General features: G+C 42.4%; 1 protein-coding gene across 1 annotated transcript in view; it reads right to left on the reverse strand.

Annotated features, from left to right (window-relative positions):
- LOC133025546 (ubiquitin-conjugating enzyme E2 E2-like) overlaps positions 1-17,950 on the reverse strand; it is a 62,007-nt gene extending 44,057 nt beyond the window's left edge. Inside the window, exons 1-3 of the mRNA XM_061092235.1 lie at positions 17,801-17,950; positions 14,787-14,984; positions 8,766-8,816 (exon numbers count right to left, since the gene is read on the reverse strand). Of these exons, the coding sequence (XP_060948218.1) occupies positions 8,766-8,816; positions 14,787-14,977 (242 nt within the window). The 5' untranslated portion in view covers positions 14,978-14,984; positions 17,801-17,950. The remainder of the gene's footprint in view (positions 1-8,765; positions 8,817-14,786; positions 14,985-17,800) is intronic.
- Between the last annotated feature and the right edge of the window lie 1,376 nt (positions 17,951-19,326).

Here is a 19,326-nt window from a genome sequence, read left to right on the forward strand (position 1 = left end):
CAGCCGGTGTTCCAGTTTATCCAAAGGGGGGGTAGGTCGGGGCTCTGTGCAGCCCAACCAAATTCCTTGATACCAAACTGGGAAAAATACATTCAGTAAAACAGGGGAGAGTGGGTAAATAGAAGTATTAGTCTTAAGTTATGTTTACTTTATATCAACATTAAACTTAGTTTGTTGTATTTGTATGACTTAACTGGGTAGTTAACTTACTTTTGAGCTATGGTTTAATTTGTAGAAACCCTTCAGTTTATAAAAAATGACAATAATACATTTAATTGAGGAAAATGTGATCTGGTCGTCTGTAGACGACTACAACAGTAACTCTACATTACACAGTGGAGGGTGACGGGCAGGTGTCCTCGAAGGTGTCACAGAGGGTGTAACCTTGAGCTGAAATGAGGACGGCACCTCTGACAGCATGGCGGCAAGACAGAAATGTTCCTGCTATTCTGAGTCTGAAGTGTGATGAATATCAGTGACAAGGAAGCAGAGAAACAGAGACATCTCATTTCATCATGTCACAATGCATTGTTATCATGTAGCAGCCTGCTGTTGTCATTATTATGAACCACCCTCATCACCGGGGAACCACAGGCTCTGCACTGTAAGACAAACAGTGCCCCAGCTCATTTTGCCTCACACTGAATGCACGTCGGTTGGATTTCAACATTTCAAACATATTCTATTTGTTGTTGTGATCGCACATCATTTCCTTTCTCTCGCTGCTCGTGTGAACAAAGGAGGCGACTTTCAGTGTGAGCGGTGAGTGGCTGGCGGAACAGCAGGTGTGCCCACCAGACGGCTGCTTCACTGCAGGATGTTTCCTAATAACAAACCAGCCTTCCTCCCTTTTATCTGACAAGACAGAGCTACAGCTGAAGTAGAATGCTGGGATGCTGCTGCAGAGTCGGACTGCAGACCTGAACTACAGCCAGACCACTTCCCACACACACAAGGGACGGGTCAAAAGACAAGATGCCTCTGTCAAGTGTGTGACCGAGCAGCTCTTGAAAAATGTTGGCTTGTGTTCTAGCTGTAAAGATGCATTCTCTTTCAAAAGTGTCAACACACTTCTGTGTGGCTCATGAAGAAAGACTTCGGGTTTACTAATTAAGTCTTTAAATGTTGGAAGCTAATGGGGTGAAAAACTAAAGGCTCAGTAAGACTACAGGTGGGAATCTGCCTCACAATTCGATTACCATGCACCTGTCAACCATTCAAAGCATCTTAATGCATATCAATGTATAACCTCATCAATTTTCTATATTACTGCACATGGCAAATTTTTCCTAATTAATGAAATCACTCCGATATATATGAACTCTTGATGGGATGTATGTTTCTGACAGATTTTTGGTTTAAATTGTATTTAACTGTTTTCTGAATGGATTGTGTTTCCAAGGATAAGTCCTGCTTCTCAGGGAAGTATGATTAAACCTCAATCACGACAATGTTAGTTACACTCAGCTCATTTTAACAGCTTCAGTCAGAAGTCATTCCAATGTGCTAGAGGCTAACAATGCCACTTAATCTGCTAGATCCACACTTTAAAAGCTGCTTGAATGGTGGTTGATAGAGCAGCCTGTGGTTGAATTGTTTTTTGTTCTCCTTTCACTCTGTGCTGTTGTAATGATCAAACTTCCTTCAAATTTGAGGTTTCGGCTGTTAAGCCAAATTAATTTTGTTGAGTTAAGGTAATATATTCGACGATTGCAACTCAGAACTTTAATTTTTGTTCATTAATCCGATAGTTAAACTGAAATCTGGGTGCTGTGCACTTAACATTTTCAGTTTATAAATGAGTATGGCAAATGAGACATGACAGCTTTTGCTATTTGTTGAAGTGCTACAAGAAGCGTCTGATTTACTGTATCTTCATCATGGTTTGTTTTGACTTTGTTTAGAGCAGAGGGAACCAACCTCTTCTCTCATATTAGGAAAAAATGGATTTGTGCTGAATTCTAAGCTTAATGCAATGTATTCTGGAAAGATGCGAACAAGCTAACAATGTTACTAAATATCTTAAATCCATGACCTTGGTAAACAATTCAATGGACATTTTATCTGCTTAACTCATGACTATTGTTTCTGAAAGCAGTAACTTAATAATTTAAACTTGATCAGACAAACACCAGGTAAGCCAAACTTTCTCCCTTTGTCATGTATCTCAGATAGTGGGTTTAATTAGTCTCAGTTATCAGAACTATCGTAGTTTTGCTGAACCACATTTGTTGGCACAGTTTCAATTCGTCCTTTAAATGCTTTAAATAACAATTCAAGTTAATAAAACCCTAATTGTCTTGTATGGCCAAGAACGTAAAGTGCACTTTTTTACAGTGGGACACTGTTACTACTGTTGGTGGCTTTTGGATTTATCATCTGTGTAGTAAAAGCTCCACTTCTTTTCGTTTATTACAGCTGGAAAAGAGCTGACAGACAGCATATACCTCTGTAGGCAATAACATCCTCCACTAATTTCCCACCTGTCAATCACTGAGAGATTACTGTGGGCAAAGTGCGAGGAATGTAATTCATACTGCACATTTTACTGACATCTTTAAATGTCGTCTTGTGGCAGTGTTAGGACACTCAAAACCCTTTGATGGTGCCGATACAGGACTCCTGCTTCTGACTTTGATGTATTACTGTCCTCACAGCTGTAACAGCTGCTCAGAGACTGATGGTTCACACCAAACACACAGTTCTGAGAGAGACATATGAGACGAGTCACTGGTAAGAGCACAGTGTGCCTCCACAGCTCAGATGAAAAACCTTTTCCCCGACATACCGACACAACATGCAGTACATTACCATGTGCTTATGTGACTCTTGTTTAGAATCTTAATATCAAACACCACCTATAAAAGGTGACAAGTACCGATTTTAAAATGTTTCCACATAGCAGTTTGCATATTACATGCGTTTGATAATCATCCTCCTCAACACCAGAGAAAGGTTATGACTGACAACATAATGAAAATGTGTTTCCTCGATTTCATGGCTCACTTAAGTGTGGTTACTAGTGTTTAAGCGACTGTTGTTTATGTAATGGCTGCAGCGGAGTGAAATCAAACTTAGATTCTCTTTTCTTGCATCATTTCACATTCTATGCATGAGCATTTCATCAGTTGGTTATGCTATTAACAGATGACAGCCATGATAACTGTCATTGCTGTTTGCAGTGTGAAATACCTCATATATACACATAAAATTAATGTTCAATTTCAAAACTATGTATTTATTTTTCATGATTTAATACGTTACAGCAATGTGAAAAGCTGAACTTTTTGTTAGACAAGACCAGACTTAAGAATTGATTTCGAAATGTTTTTTCTAACCAAATGACTGAAAATAATTGGATGACTAATCTGTAATGAAAATAATCATTAGCTGCAGCCATATATACTATGTTCAATTGTATTGTGCTTTTAAAAACCAAATTGAGCTGAATGACCAAATAATTTGATATTAAAAAAAAGGTGAGCTGTCCCCCGCTGAGACTGTTTTGTAATTAGGTAAAGTGCATGTATCAGTCAAGACCTCAATGTCAACTCCACGATCACTACTGTGCAGACTACTGCGCTGAATGACATCTCCAGTGCGGAATGACGGCACCCATATCCTGGATACTTTGGTTTCACATTTGTGCAGAGGGTGGATGGGAGACCTATCATCCATCAGTCATTGACTTGCTTTGGCTATTTAGTTTAAGAGCAATGTTAGCTGAATAGATTTGATCCTGTGTGATCCCATACTGAGCGTATTTCTTAGGGTTTTTTGCCTGAAATTAAGTACACATTAGTTACTCCAGTGCAAAGCAACAGCTCATTGCTAATCACTTGTTTGTTGCCACATGATGGATGAAAATGCAGAATCACGCTGGCATCAGCATCTGCCTCCTCTCGGCGCTTGAATTCAGATGACAATTAAAGTTTTGTTTGAGTCAATCCTATCTACAGACTGATAGTCACGGATCAATATACTTTTCCCTCATTCCAACCCATTCTGCACTGACACTTCTGCCTTATTAATTTCAGTGTTTAGATGATACAGCTATTCACTGGGAAGTTATTCCCCTGGAACACACACAGTTTTACTGGGATGAGAGAGAGAGAGAGAGAGAGAGAGAGAGAGAGAGAGAGAGAGAGAGAGAGAGAGAGAGAGAGAGAGAGAGAGAGAGAGAGAGAGAGAGAGAGAGAGAGAGAGAGAGAGAGAGAGAGAGAGAGAGAGAGAGAGAGAGAGAGAGAGAGAGAGAGAGAGAGAGAGAGAGAGATGGGGGATTCTTATCAACATGCTGCCAGGACTATCATGAAAGGATATGGTAATTATGGAAAAGGCACACACGTACACACCTACACACGTACACATACACACACACAGGAAGGCCACCAAGCAATGGGCTAATATAATATGTCTGGTGTGGGGGCTATTTCCATACCCTGCCAGAGTGCTTGTCACATTCAATTAATTACTCTCTGGCAGTGTGACAAAGATGATTAAAAAGAATGATGAAAAATATTCCCTCATATGGCTCCAAAAAAATTCCACTAAATCTGTTTAAAGTGAAGCCAAAGGAAACAAGGCATGTCTTGGTAAAAGTTAAAGGTGTTTTCTTTTTCTCTCACTCCCGAGAGGGATTACAGTAGCATTCACGCTACTGAGCTACTGAGGAAGGGAATGTGCCAAATGAGCCAAAGAGGATGTTTGCTGGAGCTGCTGTGATCATGAACTGTGCTTTATTCTGGCGGGAGAAAAAAAAGAAGCCTGTAGGGTAATGAGCTGCATCACAGCATCCGTTCATAACCCCTCACATCTGATGTCTTTCTGCGATCGCAGGCTATTTAACACTGTCAGATCAATTAGTAGGTGAAGAAAGGGCTGGGGAGATGTGGAGCCTTTTGTTCAAACAGCCACTGTGTGTGAGGAGGTACAGTACCGTTGGATGGAATTCATCTCGACAAAGGGGTTTTTTAAGACCCACAATGTGCAATTGTGCTTCGATTTTCACACAAAAGAACAGGCTGAAACAGAATTGTTGTTGTGAAACGCGTAGACTAAATCAAACACCGGGGATGTGACAGCATTCTGGGGGAATTGGGAACTGTTAAAGAGTGGGGCAAATACCCTAAGGGGCATACAAATGCTGGAATCTACATTTCAAGCAGCACCACGCCTGCGGTGGCTTATGTGTCTGACTCCCCCTGAAAAATGCTCAAGCGGCTTGAGCCTTATTTTTCACTTATGACTGAGGTTTCCCGACTGCAGCCGAGCTCAATCCATTCGTCACGAGGACTCCTTTTCATTCTTCAAGGAAAAACACCAAAAATGTCATTTACTATACAAGTGTCTGCCCGTGAAATTTATTTTCCCCCCCTCTGCTGTTTGGTCCTCTTGTCAGGAAACATAATGGCTTGCTTCAGCAGGTTTAGCGCTGTGTTTGATATTAAAGGGCCGACAAACAGCCGACAGTTGCTGGAGAGATCTCTCCGACTGTGACAGATAGTCCCTTCATAAAAACAGTGGCTGTTTAATTACACTTCAAGCAGCTGTGGCAGATTAATGGTTTTATTGTGAAAGGTTTTGATAGAAACTTTTCAAAAGGTGAAATGGCTGTTTTATGCCTGTCAAAATGCTCAGTCCATTTGATGAGTTAACATACTAAACCAGCAAGTGCTGAGCAATGTCAAGAATGATGAAGAAAAAAAAACACCCAAACAATGTTTATGAAGATCCTTAAGGGGTTGTTCAGGCTTGAACAATGCATTAACTGTGTGTGCATGTATTTATTATATGCATGAGTCCATCTCAGGTTTGTGTGAAAACTGTGATTAGTTGGAATTCACAGCTGTCATCTGCTGGATGTGCTGGATTCGTCCCCTGACTGACCTTGGCCCTAACATGAAGGTCCACATCCAAACTAAATGTAGTTCCCCTGCTCTACACTCTTGATCTGCAGCAGAGAGGTCGTTTTACTGTGTTAATCATCACCTCCTTTATGTGCTTTGCAATTAGTGCAAATTTCAAAGTACAGGCAATGGTAGGCCTGTACAAAGGAGCCGGAGGTGATTATACTGGTTTTCTCAAATAGAAATGTTCCACATTTTTAGTTCTTAAGGTCTTTTGAAACACAGTACGGAGAAAATAATGTCAGACCTCATTAAATGCTTAGTTAAAGTCGATAAAGGAGAGGAAAAAAGTAATGATGACCTTTGAGTAACTGGATTAAGAAAACCGAGAGAGGCACTCCACATTAAATACAGTTCCTTCAGAAACATCATTAACTGACTCAATGTTCAGATCCACAGCAATGCAGCTCATAATACTGATTTATTGGCCAACATGCCTGGTGTCAGATTGTTACGCAGTGTGAGTTTCCAAATCATAATGTTGGAAAAGAAACTTAGAACAGTGGATGTCTCATTAAAACACCATACAGAAATGATCTATAGGGTCTACATTGCTGTTAGGAAGACCACTCTATATGCTGCATTTGCCTGATTACACTGGAACAAGCAAAGCCATCATAATAACTCTGCCCCAGTGCATTCTTTCAGAAAGATGGCCAGCTTTATGGAATCACAGGTGTGATGTATAACACACTACAGTTCCGGCTCATGTCCCGCCATGCCAGCTCTCCCTATAGCACAAACTGAAGCAACATGCTGGATTTCTCAAATAATGTATCTGCAGTCCAGTTGTTACCAGTCATAATGTTAATATCACGTATTCAAAATGGAAAAACATTCCAGGTATACATAAGGTGATTTAGGTTAACAATATCCCAAAATACATGTTGACTATAGTGAAAATGTCACTATGTATCATCCAAAGCTGTCACCTACGCTATATTCGGACATGAACTCCACAAGACATTGTTCTTTCAAATATGAAGAAGAGCAAGAGATTGTCCTGGTCTGATAAATTCACAACTAGAGCCAAATATTCGGATTGTTCACAGGGTTGCCACCTAGAGCATGCAAGAGACTGAACATGATGTATACATGCAGCGGTGGAAACCACATATTGTTGTGCACAGCATATCGACACTGGCGTCAGCCCTTATCAAATCTCAACTCGTCTTTACGAGTTGAGATTTTTGTCTGTGTATTCTACGCATGTGGCTCCTCTTTTATATCCTGAGATATCTGTATTGTTATGGTTTTCTTTCAGTTGTGCCTCTGTTGCGTGGATTCTGGCTTCTCTCCAGGCCAGAAAGAGACCAATCATAACAGCAGATATCAGTCCCAGTCCCTGCCAAAGCTTCAAAAAGGGGCTGAATGCATGTTGAGCAGGCGAGCGCGTAGGGAGGGTCAAGCTCACCCTCATCACAGTCCCCTGGTCAAGAGACTTCATTTGTGCACACAGAGCAGAATGCTCTCTCACTCGTGCATGTGATACTGCTCTGTAGGATCGTATTACGTGCATGAGCATTGTGTTCATGTGTGCGTGATATCCAGACACTGATTAAATACCATACCTTCTGCCTGAGCTATTCTTTGTGGACACCCAGAGGACAATGAGCATCTGCATGCATCACCATTCATCAGAGCCGCTCAGTGCTTTGTGTTTGTAAGATGTGTCTATCACAAGAATAGACAGCCTGTGCATGGGGCATTTATTGGAGGGGCATCTGCTCTCGGGTCTGGATATGGTACAAATATAACCGAGTTACTATAACAAAAGAATCTGTCTCAACAGTCTTGGACATATCCATTATCTGTGCTGCTTATCCTTTGAGGGTCACAGGGGAATCTGGAGCCAATCCTAGCTAACAATGGCCAAGAGACGGGGTACACCCTGGACAGGTCACTAGCGTATAACAGGACCAACACTCAGAGAGAAACAACCATTCACGCTCACACCTACACATAATGTTCAAGATTCTCCAAATAACCTAATCCAATCTGCATGTACTGTGGGAGGAAACGGGAGTACCCACAGAAAGCCCAGGCAGACGTAGAGAAAATGCAAACTCCGCCAGTCTAGAAAAATATAATTAAAATTAGCAAAAATATTGATTCCAATAACTTTGGCAGATTTTTTATTTGAGCTGTAAAGCACTGAGCTGGAGCATCAGGGTTGGTGTTGGAAGAGAAAAAATGCTGGATCAGTAAATCCCTGGATTGGGTAACTCTGTTTGGAGTGACTACAAACCCAGCTGCTCTGCCTGAGAGCTTTCATGCATCACTGAGCTGCTCCCTGCTTTCTCAGCCCTGCAGGAAATGTCTGAACTTTGGTAACTTACTGCTCGCTGCCTGCGACACCTCCCCTCCTCCTCCCCTCCTCCTCGCATTCCCAACAGTGCTCCCAAAAGCCTTCGGTTTAAAGAGGGTGACAAACAGTGACCCAACAGAAAGCCCCACACAATGAATGCCATTACTCAAACCTTGATTGGCAGGAGGCACCCCTGTCTTTCACCACGCTCCAAAATAAAGCCTGCAAACCAGTCAAGCCACAATGGAGGGCCTTTCCCATCCTCAGGGAGTGTGAGCTAACACAACACTGTTGCTACAGCGATCACAACGGTAAACACTGCCAATCAGGTCCATCGCACAGGTATTTATTTATTTTATTTTTCACCCTGTTTTCATGTCTCAGACTGCTTACAGGGGCCATTCATTATGCTTCAGCCTGAGCACATAGCGGTGCAAACACAGCACAGTGATCTACCTGCGCCATTCATGTGACTCACACACACACACAAAAGTGCCTCGGGTGTCAGAGCAAATGGTCTTTTTAACAACCCACAATCAACAGGCTCCTACCTGCAATTTGGTGGTGGGTCCAAGGTTATCTCTGCTAGCTCCTTCTGGATTCTGAAACGAGATGAAGATCTATGTTATAGTCACTCTTTCAAACACACACGCACACAAAACAAAAGACAGTTGTATAAATCCTGACTGTAAAATCAATCTGTGAGTGTGCACACAGAATACCTCATTGATTTTCTAATGAGCTCCACAGCACTGTGACTGAACACGGGAATAAGTCCTGTCACACAAGATCAACACGGGGATGTGTGGCTGAGTATTTGCCATTTTCTACCCCACGTGAACATAAATTGATATTGACGTCAAAAGGCCATGTCGGATAATGGAATCGTATCTGATATATCAGGGTAAATTAATTTTGCTGCTGATCACCGTGCTGTCTCAGCCATCATGCTATCAGGAAGGTGTTGGCTGTTGTCCACACTGAGCACATAAGAAAAAGGTTTGATGAATAGAAAAGACATTCTTTACCCGGTTAATTCAATTCATTATGTTACTTTGCCAGTGATTTGCCTGCAAGGATCCTGTAGCCAGGTGTTATACTTCACTATCAGCCAATCAGCTTTAAATGCTGCTGTCATCCTCCAGCACATCTGATGCATTTCATGTTTAAGCTTGAATGTCGGGGTCAGGTTCACAGATGAGGGGAAGAAATGGAGCGATGGAGATTTTTCTAATGTGCAACTTTCCAGGTTTCTGAGCCCTTCGGGGGCTGGCCGTCCACCTCGGTTTGCTGAAGAGGAACTTGGCAAACTCTATCTACTGATGAAGATCACAAGTTGTGATCAAGAGCTCAGAGTAGCTACTAAAAGGCCCTTGGTATAAGTCTGGACTCCAGAATCCAAATTGCCAAGTTTGCAAGGACACAAGATCAAACACGGCATATTCTGTGCTGAGAAAGACCTTGAGAGATTTTCTTTTATTTCCATTTACCCCCCCCCCCCCCCCTCTATTCCCTTTGTGTCTTATTTTCACAGTTCCCTGCTATAACTCAAAATGCTCAAGGATGCAATAATAAGAAAGAAGGAAAAAAAGGAAATAATTGACTGCTCTTATTGATCCTGCAGTCTGTTCACTCAGCTGTTTGTTAGTTGGCTCATAAAAAAGTATTTGCTATTGCGAGAGAGAGGGAGAAGGAATGACATGATGTATTTTTTCTGCATCGACATGGCAATGAAGGGTTGTGCGATAGCAATGTGATGCTTACTGACAATACACTAAACTCTTACTGCAAATGTGTTGAAATGCTATTTGCACTGAGGAAATAAAATGCACTGAATGTGTCTGCAGGGGGGGTTTAAGTATCAAGGCAATGTGAACACAGTTATAGCATGAACATTAGAGGGACAAACTCACTCCGTATTACAGAATAATTAGCTTCACATGGTACTTTACCATCTTAATTATAATCCGTTTCCCTGGGAACCACAGGCATGAGGATGGAACCGTCCTTGTATAAATTTGTAGAGCTGGGAAAACCAAATTTTCTTGTACTTGTTTCTTATGTACAATTAACATCAACAAAATAATAAAAAAGATTGATGTATTATGGTTACCAATACCACTTCATCTGGAACCAGGAAGTCACACATTCAAGCTCATACCTCTACCAAGGCCCAAGAGTCCCCTCATGAAACCACATTTAAATCTACTAGATCTAGATTTGTATTTGTATTTGCACCAACTTGCAAACACTCATAAAATCAGTCCCCTAAATATGCCAGATTTTTTCCATCAAGATCCATGATCTTTTCTCAGCGTCTCGCAATGTTGCAGTGAAAAAATAATTCCTCGATTGGCACCAAACTTAGGTTCTTCCCTGAACCACACCACACCCATCCACCAAGTTTGTTTTAATTTGTCTGTGTAATCCTGCAAACTAACAGACAGACAAACAAACGCAGACAAAAAAATAACCTCTTCAGCAGAGGTAAACAAAAGAAGAATCATGAGACAGAGATCAGTATAACAACAGTAACCTCATGCTTTCTGATCTCCGCAGAGCTGGTCAATCACAACCTGGAGTGGTTATTGGATCTGTTCTCAGACACTTGAAAAACGGATGGACACAATGTTCCCTTGTCCAACATTGCAACTGTATCGAGAGCTGAGGTTTACAAACGTATTGAGATATCCTACCAGCAGTTCTGACTGAGGAGAACAACACATCAGCAGTTGCAATCTGCTAACTATAAATTATTCAACCAACCAAGCAGCTCGGATGGAGTATAACGCCTGCTTCATGGTTCACTGTAGGTATATTGTGTTTAATATGTTGTCTTGTGAACAAAGTGTGTAACAGGTTTGTCTGTCTAATCTTTCTAAATTCCAGAAAGCTCAGTGTGTCAGTAAGTGTATGTTAAATATATTTCTAGAATCCATACTTAGCTTCACACTTGGCATGTTTTGTTCAGGACCCATGAAATCCAGTGTTGAATTTGGTGTCATTATTGTGTACATGCAATACTTTCAATATTTGAATAAACAGATGACCAGTGCTCTGTAGCAGTGGCGGCTGAACTCATCAACATAAGTGATGTTGTTGATCACGACAACAGCATGTTCACAACAATGCAGGGCATTTACGACAAATGCAATAACAACTGATTCTCCAGTTCCAAGTTCTGCGTAGAGGGAGTCAAGCTTCACAGTACTTTGACTAAACAGGTGAACAGCTCTTTGTGTAGCAGTGGTGGTGCAGCTTCAGGCGTCTGTGGACTGAGTCCAGCAGCAGGTCTTTATTGCTGCGGCTTTATTGCTGCAGGTCACTGTTACAGCTTCACATAAAAAACTGTAACCAGCATCACCACAGCAGGTTTACAACAGGAACTAAACTGCTTTTGGGAAATGTAAAAAAAAAACCCTGTAACAATAGAAAACCAGCTAAAGAAATGAATGTGCAAATAGTCAATTACCACACTTCATGAGTGTCCATGGATTTTCCTTTAAAATCTCCTCTGTGCTGCTGTGACTGCACACGACTCACTCGGGAAAGAGGAGGGGAAAAAAGACATATATTTGCAAAAAGCCTGTAATACAATCTCCACAGTTATGGAGTCATTCTCAGCATGAATGCTTGCTGTGTAATTTTATCTGCAATATTTCCTGAGGTGGCACATTTTGACAGCTGAAGCTGGGGACCTGTTAGGGAGAGTTCTGCAATGAATGAGGCCTTGGGAATCCAACGGGAAAGCCCTGCTTATACTGTGGCTTCACCCTGCTCCTGCACGGCCTCTTTAACCAAACACTTACTTTTTCAAATGTTCCACAGCTCATTGCATTTGATAATCCCTCGAGACACTGCAAGCACCAAACTATTACATTCTGCATGCCTCAAAAAATAAGTCAATATCATCTGAGCATATCTCTTATAATGGAATGCAAAAGCTTTGGCTTGTGTTGCAGCCAGTGATTTATTACATGAACTAGCACAGAGAACAGCTAAATAACAACTATGCCTGTCAACCCTCCTATAAAATTGTAACCCTTGAGGTCCTTATTCTTTTATGTTGTAACCATCTCTGGTGATAAGAAGTCGTTGCTGTCAGATGTGGCTGGAGGTTTAAGCGCAGGCATCACATCCTTTGAGCCAGAGGAGAAATACCGGGAGCAGAATGTTAGCGAGAGCAAATAAAGAGGCTTTCTCTAAAGTGTTCCTATAGGAGCCAGCAAGTTTGTGACATAAAAAAGTCATTGCAGAACTGAGCTATATGATGGCAAATGTAGTGTTGGGATATAGTTTTACACCATTTAAATAAACTGTACAAATATTCCCAGTGTGATGGGAAAAGAGGGGCATTTGTTTTTTACATTACCCATAAAGTCGATATGCCTCAACTAATGCTTGTCATGTGGTAGAACAGGGTCTTGAAACTCTCAAAAAATTATCCAATATAAGAATTGAGGGGGGGGGGGGGGGTCTGTTTCCAACAATCACTCCGTTCACAAAGATGTTGGAAACAGGGGAGGTCTGACTTCTAGCTGTCGCAATATCGGCAATATTGCAATACATTGCTATTGACGTGTCAGCCACAGGGGATGGCAAGCAGCCACCTCAACTGCTGTGTTCAAGTTTCTTTTCTTCATGACGATAGCTCTTTCTTGTTTTACCACTTCAATGCCTGGGCACTGAATGTTAACACCCTCAGGTTGCTGCAGTCTGGAGAGAGAACTCATCTCATGCTTTGATTAAAATTTCTGTAACAGATTTATGTAGACACTTCTGCAGCGCTATGTTTTTCTGTTAAAGTGAGCCTTTGTTTGCTATTATGGTCCTTTCAGAGGCTGGTACAATTCAATAAATCAGTATTGCGTGTCCCTACTCCTCTACTATTTACGGTGAAAACAAATTGTTCTGATTAATGACAATAGCTTTGGTGTAAAAATAAAGGTTAAAATGAAGTCCTTTATGTAAAAAAAAAAAGAAATGCAGCTAATAGTGGGCTGATGAGCCAATTTAAATCACAGCAAGGAAAATGCCTTCATTAAGACCTTTCTCAGACTCTTTTCTTTCAATATATAAACTACCACCTACTACATATCATGTTTATAAACCAGCACTAGGAATGCCTGCTAGTAAAGATTTTCTGAAAGTGTGCACATCTGAATAATTTGTATAACAGCAGACTTTAGGCCAGATAACACATCATACAAACGAGCACTTTCCTTTTTCTGATTGTGGCTGTGTGGAACAGTTCAAACGTAGATGACACATTGGACAATTTGTCTGTTTCAACCTAGTCTGGCCTTTATGCTGTATTCACAACAAACCCAACGCACATTTTCCAAGCGATTACATACAAAGTCATAGATGCAAATTTTGCATCTCTCACAAATGACACAAATGGTGTAAACGGCGCAAATGATTGTGTCATTTGCACTTAAAACAACGGTCAGACTGGGTAAAAACATAATTTGATCTTTGGGGAACACAAATAATGTAGGTGATTATTTGCATATAGACGAGGAAGAGAGATCCAATCACAGGAGACAAATCCAGGACCCATTTTAATATCAGGTGTGAACAGACAAACATGGCACTGTCCACCTGTGAGCAGATCTCTCAGGATGGTAATATGTTAATACCATTGACAGAACTGACCTTTGGCACAAGTATGTTCAAATCTGCTGCGGTGCCAGTATACACTGTTACAACTGCTTGTCTGATGGTCAAATAGCTTTGGAAACCCCCTCCCCACCCAGTCACCTTTCCATCATTAAATGAGGAGCTGAGACCAACCATTACTCTAACTTTAGAAAACCAACATGATGGCCAGCAGTGCAGAGATGAGAAAGGAGAACAGGATTTGAACTTCTCTCTCAGGCTCTCCCTTTTTCCATTCATTATAGAGCTGTTCCAGGAGAGACACACTGAGAATGTGCTCAGTTATAATGAGAAACGATACCTCGCCCCCATCTCTGTGAAGGCCTTCAACTGTGGCTGGTTGGAAGAACTACAGACACCTCTGGCGGTTGGATAACACATCATACAAATCATGTCAATGACCTCCATCTGACAAGCACAAGAGACCGAAGCAATCTTGCTCTGTAGTCAAGCGTGCACTATTTCACAGCTATTTTAAAGGGACATTATCAAGGTAGTAAGATACACATACATGACATAGGAGGGTGTACGCTGTGCATGTTACACACTGTTTACGTACAAAGTGAAAGTGCACAAACCGAGAAATGTTCTTCCTCCCTGGCAAATCTGCTATGAGTTATTGAGATAAGGAGGAATATTCTGTATTCTTGCTTCATAAATTACTTAAGTGATAAAGAACTAGAGACGTTTCTGATTATTTTTCTGTACAAGCACAGTAAATCACAAGTTAAAAGCTCACTGCTCCCACTGAGAGAGGATTTCTTTCAAAGTCAAAACTCAGCACAGCAGCGAGGACTGAAACACATAATGACAGAACAAGCAAATCTCAGGTGAGCGGTGAAACAAAGCGATTGGGGCCGACCAGTCAGCAGAGAGAGCAGAGTAAACGAGGATCAGAGCAGCGACTGTACCTCTTGGCGCTGGTGGAGAGCTTGGCAGCGGTCTTGCTGGAGATTTTGGCCTCCTTCTTTTTGGGCTGGGTCTGGTCCCGCTGCTCGGGGCCCGACTGTTCCGGAGGAGCCGCCTCCCTCTGCTCAGCGTCCGAGCTTCCCCCACTGGTGTTGGGGCTGTCGTCCGGCCTCGGCTGCACCTCACTGGACATGCTGACACTGCAAACACACAGGCAGCGTAAAGCACATGCGGTGGACAGAAAAAACACACAACCTGAGAGGTTTTGGAGCATCTCCTCAGAGGGATGAGTCCATCATCAGGATGGGTCAATTCTCACACCTTCTGCAATTCTTACAGAATCCACTGTAAGCAAAAGGGATGAGCCCTGACATGATTTTAACTTACTGCTGACATTAATAAGCCATTAATAATCTATGTATTGCTTTTCCCCACATTTTTTTACTGCATAAATCTATATTAAATAAGTCTTTGTTTGTATGTCGGTAATGTCATCACCCCATCTGCTAATACTGTAGCAAATCCCTTGTGTATAGTTTTTCATTAGGAGGATGAACACAAACTAAGGGGTCATGATTATATTATTAAGAATTATACTGCAGCTTATTTTGTTGACAACGAGAATCATGCTCTGATGTATACATATAAAAGATACCAAATGCAATTTCCCAGAGCTAAAAACTCAGATGGCAAGACACACATCGATTCAAAAATTGCACATGTTTTCACAAAAGAAAAGGGAATATTTGCACAATAACCTTTTGTGCGATCTGAGGGGAAAAAAGGAGATTTGCTAAACTGAGGATCCGGGATGTGGCAATCTGACAATTAATCCATCGTCAGGAAATTATTACTAGATATTCCCTGGTTCCAGCCTGTCAAATTCCAACATTATCTGGTTTCTTAATGGTTTAAGAGATCAAGCCGAATATCCTTTAGTTTCGGTCAAACAAACGAGACCTAGTGCTGATAGAATAGAAATCACCAGGGGCTCTCCAGCTTCTGAGGGGCATATTACACCGTTAGCTGATATATTACGAACCAAACGATGAATAACTCATAAATGCAGAAAATAAACTACTGATGAATCAATGATGAAAGCCGTCATTAGTGGCAGCTCCACAGGGATAACTATAGAAGTACTGAGTTATATGTTAAACACAGACCACAGACCTTTTACTCCTCATCCTCAGCATCACCTGAGTGGAGCATCTGTTTGTCTCAATGATGTAAGACAAAAAGAAGGTCATCAATGCCCCCATCTCTGTCTCTCTCTCTCTCTCTGTGCATGTGTGTGTGTGCGTGTGTGTGCACGTGGACCTCAAGGTGAAGGCCTGTATTTACAATGCCTGTTCCGGCCGTATGATAAATATACGAGGCAGATGAGCAATTGTGAGGGCGTTTTCACGGAGATGAATATGAAATTGGGCAGAAGTGAGGACAGACTGTTCGATAAACATGACAGCGGCTTTGGCAAGCTCACTCTGCCTCTGACCATTGACTAACAGCCACTGCATGAGCCATATCTAATGCAATTAACTTCATTTGGTGGTGAGTTGATATGGGTTGATAATTGGGGGGGGGGGGGGGGGATTATGTGGGTTACGATAGCACACACGGGGCATCGTTCCAAAGGTTAGGACTCCTGTGTGTTCCGGGGTAATGGAGTCCCTCTCATGGTGTGCTGGGCCGGAAGCGGATTGTCTACTAAGCAGAGGATGGTGGTCCGATTCCCCCCAGCTCCAGTCCACATGCTGAAGTGTCCTTGGGCAAGACATTGAATCCTTAATTGCCCCTGACGGCTATGTCAGCTGTGCGTAAATGACGTGTGATGGACAAATGCATACATGTGTGTAAATGGGTGAATGTGACTTGTACTGTAAAGGTCAATAATCAAAGTCAATAAAACTAGAACAATGATAACTGTTTGGGAAACGATGCGTCTCCAGGTGTCAGGTGTACACAGTAGTGTACTGTGTCGCCCCGGGCTGTTGCCCTAGCGATGGGGCAAATGTTTTTGTTTTATTACCCCTTCAGGTGTGAAACTGTCAAAAACACCTCAATCACAACTACCAACCCCAGTATAGGCTTCTCTGTGTTAGTGAGCAGACCTGATAGAATATCACACCCCACAGAGAGAGGGGGGGGGGGGTAATCCCCACATTGTTATGTGAGGAGAACACCAGGTCGACTTCCCTTATCGCTGGGAAATTAGCAAAAATGCTGCTTGCTTGAAGACAAACATTCTTTATTTCACTTCAGTCCTTTGTGGATAAATAAATAAGAAAAATAAATACATTTAAACTCTTTCATTTCGCAAACTATTAGTTAAACTCACCTATTGAAGTGAGAGAGGTTTGCACTGTGTTTAGAGTGTTATCTGGCAGCTATGGACGGGAAGTTTCAATCGGCCTGGATTAGAGTGCAGTTTGCTGCAGTGGGTGTTCACCGAATTAAACGGTGGCAGCTAATGATGTGGAGAAGCCTTCGATGGTGTTGCCGTAAAGTGCGTGACAACGTGTCTGCAGGAGAAAGGCTCTGAATCCACTGATATTTGGAAGGAGTTCGGGGGGGGGGGCGCTGTTAGGATTCGGACTGGAGCAGAAAGGCACACGTCGAGGTGGTGGTGGTGGGGGGGTGTAAGCTGTCGAGGAGCCCCCGGTCCCATGTTCTTCTTGCGGTCTCATCAACAACAGTTAACAGGGAACGTCTTTGTGAGAACAGCCCGACCCCCGGAGCTCTCGGTGACCACCGCAAAATCGGCTCCCGCACAAAAGACAGAATAGATACCCCCCCCCCCCCCCCCCTCCTCCTCCTCTTCCTCTCCCCCCCCCACCCCCCCTCCTCCTCTTCCTCTTCCTCTCCCCCCCCCACCCCCCCCCCTCTCTCGCTCTGTCTTCCCCGACCAACCACCACCGCCCCCTACCTCCCTCCCTCCACAAAGATAACGTAATACACCTTTTATTCCGTTGGCAGACTTGCGCTGGTGCGCAGCGGAAGACGGCGGGTGGCTCACCTGTGTAAAGCGGGCAGGACGCACAGCGGCAGGAGAAAGGGAAAGTGTTCAATGTCCACAGTTTGTTCCGTAGTCCGCTTCACTGGCCGTCCGCTGCTCCCCGTGTCCGCGCTGCCTTCACTCGCTGCTGCTGCCGCTGCCGGAAAATGTGCGCCGAGCCGCGGCCGTCAGGCTACAACAGGCTACAGGCGCCGTTTCCGGTTGCAGCTGGTAAAAATAAAAGCCCGCGAGAAAAACGAGTGTTAGAGGGAAACACAGTACACACAGTTTTGACTGGTGAGGCACTTTTAGTCCAACAGTCTCATGTATAGTCTTAAAAACATTTTCCAATATCTTTGGAATTTTGGAATTTCATTTACACAGTGGAAGACGTATTAGGATATCAGGGGACCAGTGGTTCCGTTTGACAGGGGTAGGGAATTAATATCTTTGGGCTATTATTGTGCACCATACTGAATCAAGAATTGTGCATGGATGTAGGACAAATGTAAATTGTGGCCCCTTCATGTCCCCTGATTTAGAAAAATCCTAGATCTGCCACTGACATACTTTTTATGATATACATATTTGCACAGCTATATGCAGGATGGAAAAAGCATATGTTATCTGCTCATTTTAATAGCATAACATATAAAGTCTATATCTTTCGAATGCTGTTTACTTAATAGCTTATATTGTTACATTGTGGTCCTGTTGTAACATGATCACAAATTTTACTTTATCCTCAACAAACGACACACTTGTTTTTTGTATGGGGAACCAGATCACCAAATACCATTGCATAGGCAAACTGGAAATAATGATTAATAAAGTGGCTGGTTGTATCTAAATGGAGCAACAACTGTTGACTGATCCAACATCTTAAAGAGAACATTTTAGTCAATTTACACTACTCTCCTCAATCTTTTTTAGTTATAGTTCAGTCTTTTTTGTTGTAGAAAAAAAAGACTTAAAGCACAACATTTGCATTCTGCTTAGGCACACTTTGTCTATTTCAATCTCAAAGAATCAAAAATAACTTGCAATCAAGAGGGAAGTGATTATTGAAAGAATTTCTTTGTCTGCAATTTTGCCGCAATAAAACACAAATACCACACAATCCCAATTTGGTATTTTTAAACCAAACTAAGCGAACAAAGTATTTATTCTCAGGTCGAGAAATTCAATTTCCGGTTGTCTCTTTGTTACAGAAACTTGACCAGGCAGACCTCCGCCGTGCGCGCTCCCAGACGAGTGCGCGCAGAGCGTCGCGGCAGCCTTTGATGATAGTAGACTACAAAGGAAGTGGAAACGAGAGGGAGATCATGCAGCTTGTCAACCCGCCTCATCCTGGAAGTGTGCATGAAGAGTCCAGAGGCTCCTGCTACATGTTTAATGTGGCTCCGTTAGCATGGAGCTGGTCATGCCTGAGCTCTGGTGGCACACAGCTATGGAGGGCGCGGGCAGATGTTGACCCCATTACCCAATCAACTCAGAGCACTGGGGCTTGTTAATTAATCAGTAAACACATCAATATCATAATTGAG

The sequence above is a fragment of the Limanda limanda genome, chromosome 19, assembly GCF_963576545.1.
Source record: "Limanda limanda chromosome 19, fLimLim1.1, whole genome shotgun sequence".
NCBI lineage: Eukaryota > Metazoa > Chordata > Actinopteri > Pleuronectiformes > Pleuronectidae > Limanda > Limanda limanda.